Source organism: Tinamus guttatus, unplaced genomic scaffold (genome assembly GCF_059628265.1).
Source record: "Tinamus guttatus ecotype Peru unplaced genomic scaffold, ASM5962826v1 Tinamus_guttatus_pri_ptg000060l, whole genome shotgun sequence".
Taxonomy (NCBI): domain Eukaryota; kingdom Metazoa; phylum Chordata; class Aves; order Tinamiformes; family Tinamidae; genus Tinamus; species Tinamus guttatus.
The window spans coordinates 1,098,252-1,122,367 of record NW_028288594.1 but is presented as its reverse complement, the minus strand read 5'-3'; the positions used below and the strand labels follow the sequence as shown (position 1 = coordinate 1,122,367).

Below are 24,116 nucleotides of genomic sequence, written 5' to 3'. Positions count from 1 at the left end.
AACAACTAACCTAGTATGAATGTGCTTCTTAGAAAAATATTTATTTTAAAAGCTAAAGGGGAAGCAAGATAGTGAATTTTGAAGTTTTAAAAAGTGTTTCTAGATGTTTATGTGGGTCTATGGTGCATCTTGCTAAGAGATCAACATATATTTTTGAAATTAAGGGACACTAATATTTGTACTTTTATGCTAAAATATTTGGTAAAACAGCATGATGCCTGGAATATACATACGTTACAAGACTTTATTTTCCTTGAACTAGCTTATGAGTGGTATTCTTTTATGGACTTAAAAGTTTCTATACAAACAGCTACTGTAAATAAGAGAACTACTACTCCAGGTCCATCCTCTGACTTCTTATGCAGTCTTTTGCTATTTATACACAGAAAAATGGGCTAAAAGAAAAAGAATTACAAAAATATACTTAAAATAGTATTTTAAAAAATCTATTCTAATGGAAAAATACATGATTTCCATGTATTTTCTAGCATACTTAGAATATTATATTTCTAGTATACCTAGAAAACAGGACTGAAACTCTTGAGTGCTGGACATGGTAGACTAAGAAGAGGGTTTCCAATAACATATATTTATTCAGTGGCTGAGAAGAATGCCATTTGTATTGATATATCAGAATTATGATAGTCAGCATTTCAGTTGCAATAGTTAGATTTTATTCAAGATACAGTATTATTAGAATAATAAGAATTATAATAGACTTTTAATGAAATATTATAAATTGTTCCACACATGTTTTCTTCAAAAGATGTGTTTGTCCACTCAAAGAAAAAACTCCATTGTTTTTGCTCTTGCTCCTTCACTGCAGGGAGAGCCTGGTGTGCCAGGACGTTTTGGAATGCCAGGCCCTCCCGGAAGAGCTGTGCCTGGACCAAAGGTAACACCCACACTCCAATTCCTTGGGTTCATAAACACAGCATGAAATCTATGAAGTCGGCCATGCTATTAATAGAAAGTGCCAATTGTGTCAGCCATATGAGGTTATCTAAAGCTTTTTTTCCTATGAGCAGAACGTACCCAGGCTAGTTACTATAATGCTCCAGTACTAATTGCTGGCTTGAGGTGTGGTTTACCTGATATATCAATTTTTTGGATATCTTTCTGTATCAAAACGATTCCTGTCTTCTGCTTTTCATGTTTATGTACTTATTTATTTATTTTTTAAACTCTAAAAAAACCCACTGCTTGGTTTCTAACAAAATACAACAGTAAGCATTACATTTTCTCCACTGCAGGGTGATATTGGATTGCCTGGTCTTGCTGGGCCAGTTGGAGAACCAGGGTTTGGGCTTCCTGGGGCAAAGGTAACTCATAAAATGATAAACTCATTTCAGACTGAAGAAGGCAGGATTTCAATGAAAAAAACAGGAAATTATTTACGATGGCAAAGTATTCAATTATTCTTATTACATATGTCATATAATGTTGGCAGAGTAAAAAGAGCCTGCATTACACAGACTCCAGGAAGAATCAGGACATGGGTAAACTAGCAGTATGAGAACAGATCCTTTTAGTAGAAAAAGATGATGATGAAAGTGTAGCTAATTTGTAAGGACTTGCCTTAAGTACTACTCCAAGATTGTCTCATCATTAACTATGTTCACCTTTTGCTGGGTTGATGTTTAGCTAAGCACCAAGAAACCTATGACATATAAAACAGTTTCTCAAAATAAACTGGAAAAAAATTAGAAAAAAAGTTTTCTCCGGCATGTGCAGAAGCAAGTCCACTGCTCTGCTGCAGTTTATGGACATTATGCTTCAGTTATGGACATTACCTAAAACAGCTACAAAGCAACTCAGTCTCTATGCTAGTCTTTTGGCGGCCTGACAAAATGGGTTCATCTCTCACATGTAATGATAATAATGGTGATTAAAAATATGGGGAATGGGGTTGAAGTCATTCCTTCTTATATACAGACCACAGATAACAACAGACAGAATTCCTGAAAAAGACTCAAATTAGTCTTAGAAGTGAGTTTCTGATTATCCAATATTCCAATTTTAGTCTAGGATAAATAATTACAATAATCATTCAGAAGGTAAAATACATGAGAGAGAAAATCAACTTACTGTATGTGCTTCCCAAAGAAATTGAACTTTCATGTAAAACTCCTTGCCAGCAATTGTAATGGAATTCTCCTCAGCTTTTCTTCTGCCTTTGCCAGGGTGAACGCGGCCTTCCAGGACCTCCGGGACCCTTTGGGCCAAAAGGGGATGGTTATCCAGGTCCAACTGTAAGTTTATAGGGACTTTTTATGTGTCATACCTGTGAGGTGACAGAGACCCAAGAACATTGCTGAGTCAGGCAAATTTGGTGAATTTAGTGCTTATCTATGCTAAAGACAACTGTATTTGTGCATGCAATTATCACACTGAGGAATAAAAATTCATGAATGTCAAAATAGAAATTGGAATTTGATGTATTTGTAATCCTTCCTGATACATATGTTCAGTCTGATGCCAGGGCTGATTTTGCACCTGCCTCTCTACACCAAGATCCTCTGGCCTGAAACACACAGGAAAGTCTCTTGCATGGCACACAACCGCATGCCAGTGCCAACTGTGATCCCACTAACAGAAAATGTATTCAAGATACTAGCCATATTGTTTACAAATGCATTCAGTCAACGGTCAGTCAGCATAGCCTTAAATTAAATTAATAGCCTACCTGTGCATTTAATTTCAGGGCTTGCCAGGCCTTCCTGGAACTCCGGGTGAACAAGGCCCTGATGGAGTTGGATTACCAGGACCTAAGGTACAAACCTCAAATTTTAGAAAAGTAAATGTAAAACTAGGGTGTATACCCTACTACATGCAAATGTAATTCCTACTGAAAGGTCACAGTAAAAATACTGTTTTAACCTAATTTTGATTTACTCATCAATTTATAAAGCTAGACCACACAGAAGATCTTCAAGTTTCACTTCAGAACTTATTTGATGCCGATTATTAGATTGACTAGATTACTAGATTTATACAGGAAAGCTATTTAAGCATATTCAGCATTCCTTAAAAAGGATTGCTATCTTTTCTCCACTCTCATCAAACTCCCGGCCATCTTAAGGTACTGATAAGAAAAATTCGGTATTGAACAGCAACAGCCTGAATCAACTCTGATGAGCAGGAAGCAAAAGACTTTTGTTGGCTTTGGGGAACTGGAGATCATTTTGCAACAAGTAAATTGTAATTCTTATGCAAATACTGGTTATATGACCTTAGAAATCATGTCTTAGGTATGTTCAGATTTCTAGCCACTGTTTTTCCCAAATACCTTGTCTGGCCTTCAGTAATCAAGGTTTAACATTGTTTGCAGTTGCACTGTGCTTTTCAATGTTTCTCCTGTCTCTTTATCCTATTTGGGTACAGGAGACACCAGGAATTCTAGAGACAAATTAAACTTTGTTATTCACTACTTATTTTTTAAGTATTAACTTTCAGGGTGATCCAGGCAGTAGAGGACCAATTGGTCTCCCAGGTGCCCCAGGTGAAGGACTGCCAGGACCAAAAGTAAGCCATTTAAACAATTATGTCTACCTTTGTCTTTTAAATAAAAAAGCAAAACAATATATTATATTATATATGTGTGTGTGGGCATCTTTTCCATTCACCAGAAACAGCTAATACCATCAATAAGATAGCTAAGGAACACAGTGACTTTTAAATATTTATATAATCAAAATATACATTATAACAATGTCTGAAAAAAAATTAAATACAGAAAGCAATGTTTCATTATAAAAAGCAGCAAATATACAGCTCTTGCCCTCCCACAGCTCAGCTCTAGAAGCCCATAAAAAACAGAAGTATTGCTTTAGAATCTAAATGTAAAAGAGCTAGACAGGGTCAAATGCAAACATTTTGCAACATAGTAATGTATTACCCTGCATAGTGTGGCCTGTAGGTCCCAGAAATTCAACTCATGTTGACATGAAAGCTAGGTCAATGGCTAAGCAATGTCTCAGGCTGTGCTTGGCTCAGGATATAGCATTTACATACGATCCTTACATATAAGGAAGTCAAGAATTTCATGTAGGGATACTTGAATGGCAATGTAACTATTAAATAAATATTGAACTGTGCAAGTGTGGGTTATTTCTCTATGAATACCATGAAACTGGAGTACTTTTTTAGTGCTCTTTTAAAAGCAAGCTTATAACTAACACATGCTGTTAATTTACAATTCCACATAAGTTCGTTGGTCTTACTGTGAAGCTTAGTGATAATGAAAGATGCCATACCATTTAGGAAATAATAATCCACTCAAATCATAGTTGATTCCATATATCCCATCAATACAATCCATCCTTCAGTGCAGTGTTCATCCCTATTAGCAAGGTGATTCTTACTCAATGAAAACTAACCTTCAGTGGCTCCTTTGAAGCATAAACTGGATTTAATTAGTCTGATAAAGGCTTAAAAATCTTTTTTGTCACAAAGATCAATCTTTCTGTGACTACTTCTAGAAGGATATCCATGCAGTAGAGAAGTGACAGAAAATTGCACTGTGGTAAAACAATTTGTTATGTATTTTTGTAATTAATAAATATTATATATATTCTCATGTGTTTAATCATATTTATTTATACGGAGTTTCTCCCCAGGGAACTATGGGTCGCCCAGGGCCACCTGGATCTCTGGGACCTCCCGGTGAAGGTATTCAGGGAATTAAGGTAAAAAGACTCAGTATCTTCAGTCCTTAATCTGTGCTCACAGACTTCACAGTATTAAGGAATACTGTGAATCTGACTTCACAGTATTAAGGAATTAAGAAAGATTTCATGTTATTCATTTTCTTATATGACAGAACCTGTAGTTTAAAAATTAAAAGGATAACATGAATATCTACAAATTATGTTCTGTCTCTACTGCTGTAAACAAGCCCAAGGATGTATGTGCACTAAAGAAGGAGGGAGCTGGAACATCTTTTGTGAAGGAAATAAACGTACAAAATGAACCAAAAGAAAAAAAGTATTTCCCCTCTTCCCAACCTGTCATCCCAATGGAAATGGTTTGAACTAGTTATCTGAACTGCTGACTCTGAGAAAGAGTCCCCTTGTGTAATATTCCTTTTCATTTGTGTTTTGCACATTTATATAAGCATATATCAGAAGAAAATAAAAAGTCAGCAGTAAGAATGGAAAAACAGGAAAGATAAAACGAGATGGGAGAGAGAGAGAGCACAAGATCTCTCTCACATGAAACAGACAATGACCGTGCGTTTTTGTTTTTTTCTCTTTTTAGCAGACATACTATTGAATTATTTGAGAAAAACAGTAAAGTTAGATGTTGCATTGTATCAGGTGATTCACACACTTGTTAAAATGCAGTCTGAAACACCTTCTCATTAAACATTTAAAATTAACCCATAATGAATGACTACAAAGGGTTAATATCACTACATGGATTATCATTAGGGAGAACAAGGAATTCAAGGAATGCCAGGACCCCGAGGGCCTCCTGGAGAAGGACTTTTGGGACAGAAGGTATGATATCTAAATCTGAGATAATATCTGGGACCCCAGCCAACATATTAAAGACGCTCATTCGAAGACACAAGAATTCTGCTAACAGGGAAAAAACAGTTCTACTAAAGTTCATGGAATTTAAGAAAAGCTAAGCCTTTTCCATGATCAATTTAGTGTTTTAGAGTAGCACCATTTTCAGTGTTGCATAGCTTAATATCATATGAGGCTTGCCTACCACAATAAAAAAGAAATTTAGATATGTAAAATTGTTGCCTTCCTTTTATCTATGCAGTTATGCAAAATTTGGGGCACACATTGATGATAAAAGGAGGAGAAATAACTGTTTAAATCAGTTTTTGGATACGAGCACATCAATACACAAAAAGTAAACAAGGTCTTATTTCCTTAGCCTTGTAGAACCCAAATCAGAAGCTAATTCCTTTCTTTGCTATTCCCAACACCTTTTCCGGCCAAAAGTTTCTCAGAATGACTATTCCCATTACTCATTCTGACTATTTCTTTGTCTTTCTTCTCATTTCCCTATTCTTACCTTATTTTTCTCAAACAGATATTCACTTCCATCATGCAATATCTCATGAAACCCCCCTCTCTGCGTGAACCTGCTTGTGATGGTTCATTGTTCAAATTGCTTCAGTTACTTTTTATATAAAAATGCATAATCAGTAGTACCAGATATTCATGAAATTCATAAATAAGTGATTTTTTTAAAGAGTCTCTAAACAAAGATTTCTAAGTTTTCTCAGAAGCTGAAGGTGAATTTAACAGAGACAGGTAGAAGGGAATAGTAACTCTGACTTACACTTTCTCTCCAATTACCTACATGTTTTTAAAGGGAGATCGAGGAGCTACAGGTGAAAGGGGCAAAAAAGGAGAAAAAGGCAACTTGGGTGACCCTGGTTTATCTGGAGAACCTGTGAGTTTATCATGTTCATTTTTTAAAACAGTTTAGCAATAATGTGTGTTTTTGCTGTATATGTAATATGCCTTGGAAATGCTTAAGAAAATGAAACTATGAAAAGCTTTAAAAGTATAAAGAAGATATTTCCATGAGCACCACAATTCCTTAGTGAAAATCAATCACCATTTTAAAGATAAAACTACGCAAATTCTAACTGTAGTTACCAAATAACCTTGGCTCAGACGCCTCAAAGCTGATGAACACAGCAAAATGGGAACTTCTGCTGATGGGCAAGTTTGAAAAAGCTGGACAGGAAACTGTGGTGCCCTTTTGCTCTGACATTTGCGTACAATTAAGTAAGGATACATGAACACCATTGCACAGGATAATAGATGGGAAAAAATTGCACAAATTCTCCCTTTCTAACATAGAATCAATGGGAGACCTGAACTAATCTAATTCATCCTGTAGACACCTCATCATCTTAGGAGGCTATAGAAATTATATGCACATAAACACCATGTTTTAAAGAAAAAGTTCTTAATTGCTAAATACTTTAATTATGGCACCACTGAAGACACATTCTGAACTACAGTGTTACTAATTGCAATGGCTAAATTAATGATCTCTGTTGCAGGGCAAAACTGGACCAAAGGGAGAGCAAGGTCTAACAGTAAGCAAATCCTATTATAAATCCTATTAAAGCAACATATAAACACAATGCAAAATATTATCAGTTTAAATGCATCATATGTCAATTATTATGGAGTTTTCTGATTAGACATGGTCTCAGTAGTAGGAGAAATAGTACAGAAAGAAACCACTCAAAGGCTTCAGACTTTTTCCATGGTCCACACTGTAGGACTAACTTCTCCTAAGTCTGAACTAAACCAGATCCTAATTTAGTAAAGCATGTCTGTGACTACGTAAATACTGCTGAGGTTTATGGTGGAAATTGAACAGCAATGCCAAAAGGTTTTATGCATTTGCCTAAGTGGAGAGGGAAATCAATATTATTTAAATACTGAAATATGAATAGGTTTTGACTTTAAGCTAAAGTTTAATGAAATCAAATCAGTGCAAAACATTCTTTACAGTAAGAGTATTTAATTGTTTCAGAAAGCAGTGTTACCTCTTGCTTAAGTTACTGACTCTTATACACCATATCAAATAATTCATTGTAACATATAAGTGGGACTTCAAGCTTGAAAGTTAAAGACAAAAGTTCTTTATAAGTGATATTCGTTATAATTGAAATATCTGATAGCATCAATGTTATACATCACTGGAAAAAGACAAATTGTGAATATTTTGATTTTTTTCTTATCTAGAGAGAAGACATAATTAAATTAATCAGAGAGATATGTGGCAAGTATTCGTGAAACTAATTTCAGATTCTATTTTCCTCCATTTACATTCTTCTCCCTTCTAAAACAATACTAAGTCATCATGATTTGTTTTTTACTTTTCCTTTGCAGGTTGTGGAATTAAATGTAAGGAAATTCCTATGGAGCTGGTGTTTGTGATTGACAGCTCTGAGAGTGTGGGACCAGAAAATTTTGAGATTATCAAAGACTTTGTTACTGCTTTAGTAGACAGGGTTACTGTAGGTAGAAATGCTACCAGAATCGGCCTTGTACTATACAGTTTAGAAGTTAGGCTAGAATTTGATCTGAACAAGTATACAACTCAACAAGATGTGAAACAAGCAATCAGAAAAATGCAATATATAGGAGAGGGCACTTACACAGCAACTGCTATCCGCAAAGCAACCCAGGAAGGATTTTTTGGTGCTCGTACGGGTGTGCGAAAAGTAGCTATTGTACTAACAGATGGCCAAGCAGACAAGAGAGAAGCTGTAAAACTAGATGTTGCGGTTCGAGAGGCTCATGCAGCAAACATTGAAATGTATGCAATAGGAATTGTAAATACTTCAGATCCAACACAGGTTGAATTTGTGCGCGAGCTAAACCTGATTGCTTCCGATCCAGACAGAGAGCATATGTATCTCATTGATGACTTCAATACCCTTCCAGGTGGGTTCATCACAGCTTTATTCTCTGTAAATACTTCTAAACTCCACCCAGCTAGCTGAACTCATCCATCTAAGAATGTCTTGCTTTTCATATGATGGAAAAGATCTCAGATGAATTCTGCATTGTATTCAGTGTTCCTCAGAACAGAGAAAAAGATGAATCGCTTCTCTAGAAATTGGGTTTTGGTGATGAGGAAGATTAGTTAAGAGGTGTGATGCAACAGGACCCGAAATGCAGCCTCCCTTCTCTTAAGGAATTGTGGTATAGGCCAAAGAGACATCACACCAATGGGGGATGTCACTGCAAAATAGGAATTTGCACACAGTCATTTAAAATAACTTCCTATTTGAGCAAGTGCTCAAGCATTGTAAAACAATTGGACTAAAAAGCCAGAATCAAGCCCACTGAGATAAAGTGTATTTACTCACTTCCACTGGGAAATATTTCATTGAATTATTCACTTGAGATAGGTAAACAATTGTTTACCTACTATCATCTACTGACTGATATTCTTTGGTGAGACATGGAAACTCAGACAATACTCTCAGATGAGTACCACACATTTTGTACCATACATAGGTTATATGGGCTAGCAAGTTTGTCATAAGTAAAAGCCATAATCCAGACAGCCTGAAATTACTGGTATTATTTATGCACATTTTGGATGTGTATAAATAATCTAAATGTGCTTTGGATTGCATGTGTATTATTTACATGTATAAATAATCCAAATTCAGAAAAACCCATTGAACTTCCAAGGTCTTTGTTGTTGTTGTTTTTTTTAAACAGCTCTGGAGTCTAAATTAGTCAACCAGTTTTGTGAAGATGAACATGGTGCCTTAATATATAACCCTAATGGAAATGGTGTAAGCCTAAATGGACCACCTGGCCATTCAACGTCTTCAAGATTTTCACATTACTTACTTCAGAACAACAATGCTAAAGAAAAATCCCTTTCAGCAAAAAGATCTGGAGTATCTACTGTAGAAATCCCTCTGAGTATTGGCAGTCTTCCTCAATCATTAGCTCCGGTATAAAAATTCAGCAGTACTTCCTTCCTGTATTTCCTTCTGTTGCTTGATGTAACATGCAACTTTTCCTCTACTTTTCTACAGGTCTGGTACTAAAATAGCTCCTTTAACTTGGTTTACTGGAGCTGAGAATTCTAAGTAAGAGTTCTGATGCTGTATGCAGGCAGTTATCTAATTATTACGATTAATTCCTGATGCTGTTACAAGGATTATTACTGTTGTGTTTAATGCAATAATGTTTTTGCCACAATATGAACACAAACCTCAGTTGAAGTGCAATTATTCTGTAATACTTAACTTTAAAAATAGGTTTTAAACTCAAATGTACACATTTTTCAGTTTATAGAATAAAATGCTATAAAAGTCAACTCAAACAATATCCCAGGCTTAGGATTGCAAACCCTCCTAGTAAACTAACCTGCTAAAAGTCCTGATCCCTAAATGGAAGTCAGAGAAAATGGGAAGGAAAAGCATTAGAGCACCTCTAATTGGTGAAGAGCTAGTTCATTTTAAGACACTACAGTATTTCAAAAGCAAAGAAAATTAAATGCTCATTTCAGACCAAGCTACCTCCTATGGCAGTTTATGAAGTATATGAAGAAGAGGAGGAACAACAGTCATTCTTGCAATCAGTGGACACCAAAGGTACTTTTATTACGATTCATTTCTTCACCTCCTCATTCTTTTTGGCGGATCAAAAACGTCCTCTGTTTCTTTTCACGTGCAGCTGCAGTATCATCATTGCCATCTAAACCATCACTAGCAGATACAGTGCTGACAACACCTCTTTCAACTACAGGGCTCGCGCCAAGACCAGGTTATGTATCTAACTGACTTTACATTTTGTTTCCTCTTATCTTAATGCTAACATTTAATAAGATTTGAAATCAGACTCACTCTGTTAGGCCTACATACTCTCTGAAGATTATGAGAGTCCATGTTGTGGAAGAGAAGCCATTTTAGGATTTTATAGCAGATCTAGTTGCAGTTCGTGTCTCTCCAAATTCCAAATCCAGAACTAAGGTCAAATATAATCCAAGACAGAACTCATAAATGGTACCAAAAAAAGCAGCACGGTACCAGCTGAGACTGACCAGCAAGATGGGGATTATCTTCCAGCATTCATTGGAAAGACAGAAAGCATCAGCCTATGCAGATGAGAGGCTTTATAAACAGAGATAAGATAAAGAACGATTTTAAAACTTTCAGAATCAGGGAAAAAAAAAAAAAAGCTTCTCCTTCAATTCTCTTTCAAACAGAAATAGGAAAAACTATGTTTCTTTTCATATAAAATGTCAGAAAGTATTATTTCAGTCATTTAGGAAATTCACACATCTGAGTTCAAATAATAGTATACTATGACAAGAGCAAGAGAAGAAAGCATCTTTCCTGGGGACGTGGAGAGGCCTAATATTGTGCCTCCTGCAATTATTTTTTTTATTTATTATTTTTGTAAGTTTCAAGATAACTGTTGTCAATGCCATTGCAGAATATCACTGTCAAAATATCAAACTTAAAATGAAAAAATATCTTTTATCTCATGGTATTATTAAAATAAATGAACATACCGTGGTCCTTTAGTGCACAGCTGCAGGAAGGAACAATCATTAGACCATCAAGCTTCATGTTCAAATTTAACTGGTATATGCATAATTACTACCATTTGATTATATATGCTGCACAACTTGCAAAAAGAGAGTGAAGATATATATATTTATCACTATTCTAATGCCTCTGCTGCCACAGAGAAAGCACATAAAAAAAACGCACAAAATAAGTAGTATCAAAGTTGAAGTGATGTACTGCAGGAGGATGATGGCCATAACTTAAGCTATACGAAAACAGCAGATGCAACCAATTCACAGTTCTTTAGTTTACAGGTTTTTTGGTTGTTCGCAAGAATGATTGCTGATAATTATTTTCAAAGTTACCAGACTGCTTGCAACTATTTCATATGGAGCTACAATACTATTATTTCTCAAGTTAATAAAACAGTGCCAATAAAGGAACATTTTAACTTCATGAGCTAAGGTGAACTTTTAAATTGTCTTCAGCTCTAACATCTTTACAAATGTAAAGTAAATCTCAAACTATTGTATAACACTAGCAAGAAAAAAAAGAGAATTTATAGGTAAATTCTTATGCAATGCAATTTATTTTTACATACAGAATTGTTTCTTTCTTCTTTCTTTTTTAAAGAAAATATACCAGACCCCCGATGCAAGTTGAGACTGGATCAAGGGCCATGCCGTATTTATATCATAAAATGGTACTATGATAAACAGGCCAATGCTTGTGCTCAGTTTTGGTATGGTGGCTGTGACGGAAATGCAAATCGCTTTGAGAGTGAAGAGGAATGTAGAGAGGCTTGTGTATTTTTTTTCTAGTGGTAAGAATTCATTTCTCTAAATATGTTAATTACTAGCAAAATGAAGCTATTGACTGTTTGGGTCGGTTATCATATACCCAACACAGCTAGCAAAATCAAATCCACTAATTAAAATAATGTTAACACAGTTAAATCATACACTCACAATGAGAAAATTGCCTACCTAGGCAAGCTTGCTTTATTTTTTTCTGCATGTATTGTATGATGTACTCCCAAAACAAAGTATCAAAATTTCAGCAGTGTTAAGAGTACACAGATTTGATGAATACAGGATTTGCCACAGTAGCTGTGCTTCTTTCCCTTGGATTTTGAAAAGCTACCATTATACAACCAGTAATGATATTCAATTTTCCATTATAAACATGGCTTTGAAAATGAATCCTTGTTATTAAAATTATCTTTTCTCTTTGTTACAGAAATCTGATATTTGGCATGGATTTTGCAATGAAGGCTTCACTTTAAGCAGAAGTATTCTCATAAATCCTATTTAGTAACTCAAGTGTAAAATAACAGTTTTCAAGTTACATGCAAAGCATTACTCAGGGGTTATCAGATAAATACAGAAAATGCATTAATTTGTTGCCTACATACTCACCAGGTCCCAAGACAGGGAGGCAGCTGAGGTACTGGCCTTTCCCAACCACATCCCTGCTGTTTTTGATGTAAACTTTCCTCAGTTTCCATTGGTTAGAAAGATAGATGTAGTTAAAAAACAGCAACAAAATTACATGAAAGACATACCAACAGCTGTCATTTCTCATTTATGTTAGGTCATGTCTAAAGTGGTTCTTCAGCATGCATTTCTCTATTTTAAGCCAAGTCTCATTTGTAAATGCATTTTAGTATTTTAATCTGTTTCTTAAAAGTGCTTTAAATTTACATTTAAATAAAAGTGTTTTTAATCTACATGCGAAACCTCAACTGCAATACAGTGCTAACAACATGAATTTATTCTGTATTGCCTTTTACTGCCATAGTTTTTTATGTTTAAGTCTGTGTATGAAATTTATTTCTTGTTTTATTAGAATATAAGCTTTTAAATATTTAATTTGAGTAACATTTCTGGTTTAACCACCTGGAGAAAGTGGACAGTGGTACCTTTCCATGAATAAAAACTTATCTCTCAGCTAAATTAAGACTTACAGTTAAATGTGCTCCTGATGTAACTGGATTTCTGCCAAAGTCTTTAACAAGACTAAACGTCACAGATTAGATGCTTCTGCGTATGAAACAAGATTATATATATCTTTTCCTAAGCAACTAGTAAATTTATCATATCAAAAATATATTTTGCCTCAGGCCTACTGAGGCAACATTTTAACTAATTTTTCAGCAATGAGTTTCATTAAACATGCTTAGACACATATAAAAATTGACAGAGCTGTTTTAAAATAAAGCCTCTGCATTAACTCTCTGCTCTTTTCCTTCTCACTCCCCCCTCTGCCTAATTCATTACCCTTTCTGCTTGAAGGGACCTCCACGCCTGGGGAAATCCTTCTTCCTCTCTGTGAGCTGGCCAGGTGCTCCCTCCTCCACAGTGAGGCAGTGGGTAAAAGGAAAGGAGGAAACTTTTTTTTTTTTTCCAGAGGCTTTCAACCCCAATCAGGATTGCAATGATTTTCATGTTGGTGGGAAACGGGTTCCTCACAAACCCAAAGACAAGCTCCAGAGAAAACACTGGCAAAGGTCAAGTGGCATAACGTATTTCATACTGCACTTGTAATCAGAGCATCTTTGAAAAACAGTAAAGTATTATAACCAAAGTATAGCTAGAGACAATACCCAAATTACTCTATATAATTTTGAGGTGCCCTGTAGAATTAAAAAATAAAATAAACACAAAACTTAAAGCGAGAGGAAAGCTCCGTCAGACCAATTTTAGAGAGGATTTTTCTTCTCCTTAATTTTCATTCACAAGCGTAGGGAAGTTACTTCAGGAAAAGGAGGGGAAAATGGGAAACAGAGATTATGACGGGACGAGACTCCCGACGACGCCACGCCGCCTCACGCGACCCGGGCGGGGCGAGGGAAGGAGGGAGAGGGCGGGCGGCCCCGTGCCGCAGCCAATCGCGAGCGCTGCGGGAGCGCGCCGCGCCGCCGGGTTGCCACGGCGTGCGCCAGCTGGACAGGCGCGGCCGCTGCTCGCGCCACTGCCAGCCATGAGCTCGGCGCTGGACGCGCTCTGGGAGGACAGAGATGTCCGCTTCGACATCTCCCCGCAGTGAGTGGAGTGGAGTGGAGCGGAGTGCCGTGCCGTGCCGTGCCGCGCGGGGCTCGGGGCGCGGCGCGGCGCCTCCCGTTGCGGCGGTGGCGGGGCGGGGCGGAGCGGCCGTTAGGGGGCGGATTTGTCGCGTGGGGCCCAGTGGTTGTTTGAACATATTACCCCTCCCCTTCAGCCATGTTACCTGCAGTGAAGTTGGAAACGTGAAGTCCTGTCCTGCCTTTTTTAAGCAATTCTGCCGTTTTCCCATGTAGAACTGTAACGCAGGCCTCGGTTCCTTTCTGCTTATTTCGAAAGTTGCTATTTTGCCACCTCGCAATAAATTTATTTTTCCTGTCCTGTTACAGTGATGTTGATGTTGATGTATTGTTGGGTGATGCTGCCTTCCTGCAGTATCATATCGTTTCATATCTGGTTTTTCATGCCTGCATTCCTTGCGGTGCTGTGTTTGTATTACACAATACAATTAAAATAAAACTCATCAGTAGATCTGTAACTAGGTAATTAAGGGGTGAGACCAGTTAAATTGAGAAAAATGTGAAAAAATATGGAAAACTTAGCAGAGTGTTTCATCTGAGAATATACATATATTTTCATGGCTTGCATCCATTCGTGTTAAGCCTGGCTCCATTCCTCATGGTGGAAAAGCATGCTAAGAGGGAGGGAATCAGACTAAGTTAATGCATTTTTTTTTTCTCTTCCATATGTTTCTTTCTATTTTGGACATAGTTTGCTTGTTCACACTTGCTACGTAATTATTTGTATACTATTATATTTTAATAATAAGAGTATTAACATTCTTCATACATTAGATATAGTAGAAAAGAGCATCAGTTGTATAATTCTGCATTTTTATGTGAGCTTGTGTGGATTTTCTGTGTCATGATGCACTGAGCAAGGAACAGAGAAAGGAAAGAAAGTGTGGAAATGTAAATGGCTTTCCTTTTGGAAAATAGAAGTTATATGGCTCTTATTATGCCACTATTTTCTTCTTTTTCTAGGCAAATGAAAATGAGATCTGGAGAGGTCCTTATAGACTGCTTAGATTCTGTTGAAGATACCAAGGGAAACAATGGAGACAGAGGTAACCTTGCACTCAGGGAACTTGTAACCTTCCTAATATTTAGCCAGCTCAGGGTCATGAAGGCCCAGTCTGTTTTGAACTCATTGAACTCAGTATTGCTGCAGAACACACTCTTGCTTATTTTAGAGAACTTTCTTCTCTGGGGATCTTTTCAAGTAATACAACCTGTTGAAATTTTTTAATGAAGCGATAGTTTTGGCTCAGAATTTGTTCAGACTTCTAAGGAATCCAATTAAAAACATGGTGATCTTTTGCTGTAAGCCTGTCTGATGTTTAAACCCATCACCATATAGAAATTTGCATGTTGGCATGCAATAAATTCTTTCAATTTTGAAACATGAAAGGATTTTTTTTCAAGCTTTATGGCAGTCTTCTGTTGTTTTGACCCTTTTTTTAAGGGTCTTTAAGGCCCTTAGTTTTAAAATGAAACAGTAAGTGTGTACATACTCTCTAAGTGCATGAACTTGCTGAGGTGACATTTCCTCATGTTGGCTCTGCTGCTGTGTTGAGAAGCTCTGCACTTGACATATGCGGGTGAGGTTATTCATGAGGACAGCTGTGATAGCTCACTGCCTTCCCCTTCTCCTCCCACAGAGAGGTTCTGCACTAATTCTGTCTCTTCATTTTTATGATAGGTGGGTGGATATTAAATCAGTAGTGGTTTCTGATTTGTTTTGGAGGAATGCTGATACACACCAGAGACTTTTTTTTTCCTCTTCTGACCAGGCTTACTCTCCTACAGTATGAAAGAAAAAAAAAAGTATATAGTGATTATTCTGCATTCTTCTTCTTAGCAAGGGAAAGAAATATTCTGGTGTTTCAAAACTGGAGTTAAATATATATATATATATATGCACACACACACATACATACATATGTGTGCATATGTATATATAAACATAGTTTACATACTTGTATTATATTAAATAGATGATTAACTGCCATCAAATTAGAAATATTTTAACTCTTTATTTCCAGGTAGACTCCTTGTCACAAATTTACGCATTATTTGGCACTCCTTATCACTGCCTAGGGTCAATCTCTGTAAGTATTTTCTTCTCCTAAGTGGACTATAAATTTTGTGTTTCCTTTGCGATGCTGTGCAGTACTTTCACAGTACTGAATGGATTATAGTACAGACTACTGAAGTATGGAGCTGCTGCTTCTGTGAAATCTGAAATGAACTGTTACTAATGAATTTATCATTAATATAGGAACTGTTTTAATAATTCTTAAAAAAACTATTGGTATTTCATGTTGGTTGCTCATAAGAGAAGTTGACGAGTGTCAGACTTTTTTTTAGTGTATATGGAACTTTTTTTTTTTCAAGAAAGAAAGAAAAGTTGGAGTATTTTTTTTTCACTTCTGGTCACACTTCTATATTTTGTTCATGTTCTGTACTGCTCAACAGTTTATTTTCTCTCATGAGTACCCATCCTCCCAAATTTACTATTATGAGCTCTGAATAAGCTTCTAATTTTAAATGATGTGAGCATCAAGTCTGTCTACTCATATTTAATTTAATTTAATTTGCTGAAGCAGGCCCAGGGTGCTTCAGTACCAGAATTATTTCCAGTGCTCAGTTCCTAATAGTCAGTCAAGACTGGCAATCTATATACTGTTCACAACCTATGTAAACTTACACAACCTGATAGCACACTCTTTTGCATTTTCTGTCTATCTCATGCACACATGCACAAGCACACACACATGTGCTATTTTATCTATACATACCTTTCTAGAACAGGTCCATGTGTCTAAGGATTGCGTCCAGGTGGCTTTTGAACATCTTCCAGGAAGGGGACTGCACAGCCTCTCTGGGGAACCTGCTTCAGTGCTCTGTTACCCATCTGCTTGCTTGAAAATACTGAAAACTCAACCAGATACTGGCCTGAGCAGCCTGGCTGAATTGGCCCTACAAGGCATTGGTCCAGAGGGCCTCAAAGGGTGGCTTCAGCTTAAATTAGTCTGTTTTTGTGACAAGGGTTCAGACTGCTAACTGTAACAAGGAATTCTGACAAACAGCTTCCAAAGGTGTGCTCCAAAGTACCATACTGTACTCTAAAATTCTGAGTATCTTTTTCTTCTTGCTATCATAACTGCTGTTTTTCTCTCCAAACTTTTAGCTGTTGGTTACAACTGCATTATTAATATAACTACAAGAACTGCCAACTCAGTAAGTTTCAAAAATCCTTTTTAAAATAGTAAAGAATTTGTATTTTATTATGCACATTTACTGCACTGTACTGTACTAATAATCTCAAAGTTTACTTTCAAGAACAGTAATAGAACGATTTTAGTTTATTTTTAAAAGCTGGGAGAATTTTACGTTTCTGGTTGCAGCCAGTTTCCTAAGGCAGTGAGACTCATGTAATCCCACTGTTTGGTGATACTTCTCTCGAGGTAACTCATGCATGTTTGGCTCATTTCATCTAAATTTAACGAGAGGTAGAGAAATGCTAAGTTTGTGCAAGAAAACTGCCAAATACACAGCCTGAGGTGTACGCAGTTATGAATAGTAGCAAAGCAGCAAAGAGGTAGTAAGGGTTTGGACATTTCCTCAGCAGCCGCATGGTGGCATATGTATTGCCTGGCTGCTCAGTGCCCTCACCATCCTGGACTAGCACAGTGCAAGGTCTCTTTTTACCTAGCAGAGCTTGTCTGGTGCATAAGGGACTTGACGTAGGGCAGGGTATTTGGGGAGCTGAAGTGGAATGGCAAGAAGCAAAGCCAGCAATACTACATTTTAGTCATGACATGCAAATGTGTAAGAGCCAGGCTTCAGTAGTTCTACTGCTGATGGAAGTGCTCATTCCTCCTTTAAAAAAAAAAAAAAGTGAAGCCTTGTTCAGATGAAGACAGCAGATGAATCAAGATTACAGCATCTGTTACTATACTAATAACAGGAATTTAAATAAAATGTTAAGATTATTCCACGTACAGTCAACTGTCTTGTCAAAATGTTATATCTGAATTTTTTTCCTTACAGAAATTACGAGGACAGACAGAAGCTCTGTATATCTTGACAAAGTGTAACAATACACGGTTTGAGTTCATATTTACCAATGTTGTTCCTGGGAGTCCTAGGCTCTTCACTTCCGTTATTGCTGTGCACAGGTATCAGACTTGAAATAGTGTCTATTTATTTACAAAATTGAGTGTCACATTTATAAGCAGAATGTGGGATTGCTACAGCTGATGGACCCAGTAAATAACTGTCCATATTTAACATCCGCACCAGCTTCTCAACAGAGAACACAATCTCTAGGAAGAGCAAAGAAAATGCTCACAAATTTTATTACAAAACTACATACCATAAAAATTCATGTACATCAATACTGGTTGATCATGAATCAAATCATTCACCATGTGTATGAGTAAACTGGGTGAATAAATCCAAGTACCACAGAGGTAATCTGTCTAATCATTTTGTGTAGTCGTGGATCGTGTTTTAAATAAATGGGTTAAATCATGGTCAAAGCTCCCACTGGCTTCAAAACAGTGGATGTTTCGCACTTAAATATGTGTTCAGCTTGTGTCACCTGGATGGATGTGTGCATAATACGTTATTTCTGTGTTTCACTTTAAGAACTGTGAAATACTGTCTTATATAGGTTACATGTTTCTAACTTAACTTGAGGTGTAAAATAAATGATTTTTGATGTCCATGCTGTATAACATGGAATTTGGAAGATTTATGCTTTGCAATAGAGGCTGGGCGATGACCATTTTACGGAAAAGAAAGAGCATACCTGCGGGCAGTCCAGAAGATTAAAACCAATGTCAAAAAAACTACCTTAAAATAATGTCAGTAAGGAAAACTGACATATGATACAGTGATGAAGTTTTAACAATACAACATGGTATTAAGAAAATTTGGAAAAAAACATTTCCTATCGGTGCTAAAGCATTAACACTGAAAAACGATAGAAAACACTGACATGATAACTGAAATTTCCATTTTTATAGAGCTTACGAAACTTCTAAAATGTATCGTGACCTGAAGCTTAGAAGTGCATTGATTCAAAACAAGCAACTGAGACTACTGCCACAAGAACAAATATATGATAAAATCAATGGAGTATGGAATTTATCAAGTGATCAGGTATAGTGAAAAATGAAACTACATTCACTTTAGCAAAGCTAAAATATTTTAGCCTTCTTTCCTATCAACTACACCATTACAGTTCTGTAATTACTCAGAGGAATTAACGCTTGATTCAGTTCATAAGCCTGGTACATGTGGAGAAGCTGGTTCCATATTGGTACTACTCAGTACAACAAAGTTCTCTTCTTGGCAACCTGAAGTCTGCGTGCCTCAGCTTACGTACAAGGAATTAGATATACACCTCCTGTTAAGAAGATAGATTTATGAGTCTAAATCTATATCATCCTGAAAGTGAATCATGCTGTTCCAAAATACTCTGCTGAATATTTGTATGTTTACTTGCGGCTTTGACCATATTGTAAGACTTATGTTGTCTTTTGATTACTGGAAACTGGAAATACTGGAATAAGAATCTCTGTCTTGAAAAAGTGGAAAAAGAGTTCAAAAAGAAAACAGAAAACATCTGTATTATTTTAGTTATTTATATTTTCCAGAGCCATGAAAACAAAATAGGAACTGTTATTTCTGTCAGGGCAATTTTAGTCCAGAATGGAAACAGGATCCATCTTGACAAGTTATAAAGTTCTTTCTTTTACATTCCCTTGGCACACATTTCCACAGTCACCCAAGCCTAACCCACATGCCACTATACTTACGCTATATACCAGTTCTAGATCTGTACAGTTAAGAGCACTCTCAGAAGCTTCGCGTACTCCCGTTAGGTTTGCTGTGCTGTGATTTGATCCTGCTTTACTGTAGTAATAGGAACTCCCAAGTGGTTTTTACCACTCGATGCCATATCCTTTAAAGATTTGATCTTGCTTTCTTGAAATCAGTAGTAATGTTTCCACTAGTTTTAGTGAGAAAGAACCAGGATTTTATTGGATTAAATATGAAACTATATTATGCTGGTGTTTAAATGCATATGTCATTGTATTTGGAAAGAGAGTGGTATACTTCAATGCATGTCTAATGTATTTTTTCTTTAATAGGGAAATTTGGGAACATTTTTTATTACTAATGTGAGGATAGTGTGGCATGCAAATATGAATGATAGCTTTAACGTCAGCATACCATATCTACAAATTGTAAGTATCTTAAATCATCCCTTTCCAAACTGAAATGTTCTATAACATGGGAAGAGTTCTAGTGTTCAGCTGATGAGCCCAGCTCACACTGAAATTAGTAATTCTCATGTCCTGAATGAGGGAAGAATTTGATCTCACAGCATCAACCACAATATATATATATTTGTGTCAGGATTAATTGGATGCTGTAATTTTTCTGACCAGATTAATTCATTGGCAGGTCCAGATGTCAAAGAATGAGCTTTATTTCTAATTTCCAAAATATTTTATATGATGCTGCATGCCAGCTGCACGTGCTGAGTTTTATGATTATTGATTTAGATATTCAGAAACAAATTGGTACCACTTTTGATGAGGCACTTTTCCTTGAGATTTCAGTGATTCAGATTTGTGATGGTAGGGAGTCCTGGTGTCCAACCTTCCAGAACCAGTAATAATAGTACCATATAAGCATATAGCGTGTGTATGTGTGCATATATATACACATATATTTATAAGGTAATTCTAAGGCATTTTTTGATAAACTCTTTTTACCTCTTTACCATTCATTAGCGTTCAATAAAAATACGGGACTCAAAATTTGGCTTGGCAATGGTGATAGAGAGTTCTCAGCAGGTAAGAAGCTTTAATAGGCTTTTTTAGTTGGTTTCATTTAGATATGTATATGATTTTATAATTCTGAGTTGTTACAGTGCTACTTTAAAACTACCTTCAGTGTTCCTTTTTAGTAGTCTTTTGAACATAACTTTCCTGTATAGTTGAATACCAGTTCAAACCCATATTAATCTTATGGAAAACATTGCCCCTGTTTTTATTTTACCCTTGGTTTAAATGGCAGATTGAAAATACACGAAGATATCATAATACAAATTATATTTTATATCAGCAAATAGAAATTTGCTATCATTAAATTGTAAATTCACATCAAAGAGAACAAATTGATAATAAATATCTATTTTTTTCTTTTATTGTATAGAGTGGAGGATATGTACTTGGTTTTAAAATAGACCCTGTGGAGAAACTACAGGAAGCAGTGAAAGAAATTAATTCACTTCACAGAGTTTATTCAGCTAACCCTATTTTTGGAGTGGATTATGAAATGGAAGAAAAGGTATTCTCTTCATTTATTTGAAATTAGATGCAATATTGCACTGTCACCACTTATAAAATGCATTAAATATGTATTAAGTATATGGATTTATTTAATTCAGTGTTTTAATTTGCAGCCTCAACCTCTTGAAGCCCTAACAGTGGAGCAGGTTCAAGATGATGTGGAAATAGAATCTGATGAACAGACAGATGCTTTTGTGGTAAGCTCAACACAGAAAAAAAAATCTCTTATTGTTAATCAATTTTTTTAAAAAATTTTAAATCTATTAAAGATAACCAACAAATGAACTGTTGATCTTTTAAGTACACCTGCATGTTATTTAATCAATATTCTTTACTAGAGGAATCTATTCTCTTTATGGGATTTTAATTACTATCTTCAGAATAGTAGTAGCTATAAATGATAATTGTATGCAGGTCCTCAACACACTAACATAATGAATAGTTTGAAAAGAATCAGTATAATTTAATGAAATACATTACATTTAAAAAAAATCTTCCTTCTTTTGGAGCAGTGTTGTTTCTGTAGACTCAACAGTCATCTCAGATATATACTTGGAAGATTTTTAGAAAGGCAACAATAATTTTAAGTTACTCCTGACAACTTGCACATTACTGCCAATACTGCTTTGGAAAATTGTATTAGTTTTCATCCCAGCATTTCAGGAAAACATGCTTTCAAATGCAGTCGCCTGTCTGTGATCTTGATTAGCTATCTTCAGTAAGATCTGATCAATCCTGTGATCTGCAGGGACTGCACAAATAGAAGGTTTTTATATGCTAGTCTGATGCTTGCCAATTGATGTGTTTTCATAACTCCTCTCTGGAATCAGTACCCATATTACTTCTATCCTCCTTTCTTTTGCTATCATTATCAATTCAGATAAGCTTTTATCTCTCCTTCTTCTTTCCCTCCTCTTTCGTTTTTTTTCTCCTTTTTCCTTTTTTTTTTCCCATAATTTTATTTCTGTCTTCAGCATGGTTGAAAATCTTTTCCTTAGAGATAGATTTTCTTTGTAATCTTGCTGCTTCTCACTTGGATTAAATAACTGTGCACTGTATACTCTAAAATAAAAACTGGAAGCTGTAAATGACTAGAGGGTGGTTGCCACAGGAAACAACCTGTGAGATGTAATGATTGGCTCCACTCCAGTATTCCATGATAGTTGAAGACTGTGATGCTGTTCTGTGGAGTTATGTATAGCTTGAATGAGATCCAGCTTCCCAGGAAAGTACTTCCGTCTTTGCGCTTCCCCAGAAAGGCAGTCAAAACAAGATCACGCTCTTTCTGATAAATACGATGATCTAAAAGTGGTGCTTGCTCAGAGACTCCGACAATTAAAGATATTTTCAGATATTGCTTCCCAATATCATTTTGAGGATGGAGAAGATTGTACTGCATTTGTAGATCACTGTGGAAAAACTTGGTCAATTGTTCAGTTAATCCATGATCGTTTCTTATATTGGTTATGACATTAATTGAAATTTAAGACTGCTTTGAGACAAAGTTAGTTACGAAGTTACAGTTTTTGACATTGAATAATAAATGCTGCTGCCCATGACGCAGAAAATACTAGAATGATATCAGCAAGTCTTCATGTCAACATTGTTTTACTTGGTATTTCTCGGTATAGCAAATGTAACATAAAAATGTAACATTTTAAAATCTTTATTTGGTATGGTGGAAAATTCATGGATTTAGCATTACTTAGTGAAAAATAATTTACTCCTCAGAACTTTTTGATAAATTATTTAAACCTAGAAATTACTTTGATCTTCTTTATGAAAAAAAAAAAATTAACAGCTTTGTTAAAGAAAACTTACCAGAAACAATTTTATCACAATAAGTTATTAGCAGATATGTTTTTAAATGATTTTACCACATACAGTTTTTATCACAATAGGTTATTAGCAGATTTGTTTTTAAACTATTTTCTTCTTAAAGTTGTGAGGTTTTTGTTTGTTTGTTTTTCAGGCTTACTTTGCTGATGGTAACAAGGTAAGACCAACATTTTTGTATTGTCAAGTTTATGTTGTAGAAATCTTGATAATTTAATTAGTACAAAATCTGTACTGATTTATTTTCTCTCTCATAACTTTTCCATTCAAAAAAAGCAACATGATCGGGAACCTGTGTTTTCAGAAGAACTAGGGCTTGCGATAGAGAAATTGAAGGATGGATTCACGCTCCAGGGACTCTGGGAAGTAATAAGCTGATTTAGATTTTTCTGTTATATATTGCCTAAGCAATATATTTCATTGCCTAAGCAATGAAAGATTCACTGTTCTCTGATTTTGTCACATCTCTAGAAAATAATTGGAAAAAAAAATACAAGGGTAACAAGAGAAAGAGCATACCAAATTTAAAGAAGAGGCAAATATTATACAGTTTATAGTCAGCATATGTCATAAAAATATTACTCAAAATTTCTGTATGTGTAAAAGGTTTGTATTTTAGTGTTTCTATTAAAGTGTTAATTTGTTTTCATTTATTTATATGCATTGTACTCTTGTAATGATTATATCTAAATAATATTTCTATAACTTGTTTCATACTATGCAACAGAGAAATATAACACACAAAACTTTGTATCTAGGCATCCTAGTTGTATCATTGTAGCAGTGTTGTAGTACTGATAACTTTTTG

General features: G+C 35.7%; 2 protein-coding genes across 2 annotated transcripts in view; both read left to right on the top strand.

Moving 5' to 3' along the window:
* Positions 1-11,856, top strand: part of LOC104570475 (uncharacterized) — a 29,331-nt gene extending 17,475 nt beyond the window's left edge. The window contains exons 21-35 of the mRNA XM_088540358.1: positions 827-895; positions 1,254-1,322; positions 2,184-2,252; positions 2,705-2,773; positions 3,457-3,525; positions 4,620-4,688; positions 5,433-5,501; positions 6,337-6,417; positions 7,040-7,075; positions 7,734-7,770; positions 7,881-8,438; positions 9,228-9,469; positions 10,030-10,114; positions 10,197-10,286; positions 11,669-11,856. Coding sequence (XP_088396484.1) covers positions 827-895; positions 1,254-1,322; positions 2,184-2,252; positions 2,705-2,773; positions 3,457-3,525; positions 4,620-4,688; positions 5,433-5,501; positions 6,337-6,417; positions 7,040-7,075; positions 7,734-7,770; positions 7,881-8,438; positions 9,228-9,469; positions 10,030-10,114; positions 10,197-10,286; positions 11,669-11,856 — 1,800 coding nt within the window. The remainder of the gene's footprint in view (positions 1-826; positions 896-1,253; positions 1,323-2,183; positions 2,253-2,704; positions 2,774-3,456; positions 3,526-4,619; positions 4,689-5,432; positions 5,502-6,336; positions 6,418-7,039; positions 7,076-7,733; positions 7,771-7,880; positions 8,439-9,227; positions 9,470-10,029; positions 10,115-10,196; positions 10,287-11,668) is intronic.
* A 2,105-nt stretch (positions 11,857-13,961) lies between these two features.
* On the top strand, positions 13,962-23,720 carry BBS5 (Bardet-Biedl syndrome 5). Its single transcript, XM_088540332.1, has 12 exons — positions 13,962-14,079; positions 15,081-15,163; positions 16,142-16,207; positions 17,290-17,339; positions 18,153-18,280; positions 19,133-19,268; positions 20,264-20,359; positions 20,912-20,974; positions 21,336-21,470; positions 21,586-21,669; positions 23,445-23,468; positions 23,585-23,720. The coding sequence occupies exons 1-12, from the start codon at positions 14,018-14,020 to the stop codon at positions 23,684-23,686; spliced, it is 1,029 nt and encodes a 342-aa protein (XP_088396458.1). The 5' UTR covers positions 13,962-14,017; the 3' UTR covers positions 23,687-23,720.
* The last annotated feature ends 396 nt before the right edge of the window (positions 23,721-24,116 follow it).